The 611-nt window shown below is 50.9% G+C and overlaps 1 protein-coding gene across 1 annotated transcript in view; it reads right to left on the bottom strand.

Annotated features, from left to right (window-relative positions):
- Positions 1-177: 177 nt before the first annotated feature.
- The window catches only part of LOC108803907 (nucleobindin-2-like), a gene marked incomplete at both ends in the record, with an annotated part of 13,805 nt that continues 13,371 nt past the window's right edge, over positions 178-611 (bottom strand). Inside the window, 2 exons of the mRNA XM_018575701.1 lie at positions 178-441; positions 526-592. Coding sequence (XP_018431203.1) covers positions 178-441; positions 526-592 — 331 coding nt within the window. The remainder of the gene's footprint in view (positions 442-525; positions 593-611) is intronic.

Below are 611 nucleotides of genomic sequence, written 5' to 3'. Positions count from 1 at the left end.
TGCTCTCTTCCTTAAATATCTGGAACAAAAAAAAGAAGAGGAAATATTCTCAATGGAAGAAATCACTAAAAAAGATCTGATAATAATGGAACAATGTTGTCACCGATCCTGATTGGAGGGGGGTCCCCGGTGTAATGAAGGCAAAGCGCGTATAGGAGGCCGGCGCAGAACATTTACCTCGTTCATCACATGTTCCCTCATCCTCAGCCGCTCCTCCTCCATCTCCATCATGTCGTCCTCCTCATTCTTCGAGTCGTACGCCTTCTCCAGCTGAAACTCCTGATTGGAGGGGGGTCCCCGGTGTAATGAAGGCAAAGCGCGTATAGGAGGCCGGCGCAGAACATTTACCTCGTTCATCACATGTTCCCTCATCCTCAGCCGCTCCTCCTCCATCTCCATCATGTCGTCCTCCTCATTCTTCGAGTCGTACGCCTTCTCCAGCTGAAACACACAAACACATCTCACCGCCTGCACCGTGAGGACGGGCAGAAGAGGTGCATGCTGGGTAATACGTCGCCCTCTTACCTCCTTCGTGAACAGAGCCTCCAACTCCTGCTCGTCTATGAATCCGTCTCCATTCGTATCTGGAAGAAGACATGACAGAGCGTCAC

The sequence above is a fragment of the Nanorana parkeri genome, unplaced genomic scaffold, assembly GCF_000935625.1.
Source record: "Nanorana parkeri isolate BGI_ZX_2015 unplaced genomic scaffold, ASM93562v1 scaffold4427, whole genome shotgun sequence".
NCBI lineage: Eukaryota > Metazoa > Chordata > Amphibia > Anura > Dicroglossidae > Nanorana > Nanorana parkeri.
Note: the sequence above shows the minus strand (reverse complement) of the source record. Positions and strands in the feature narration are given on the sequence as shown.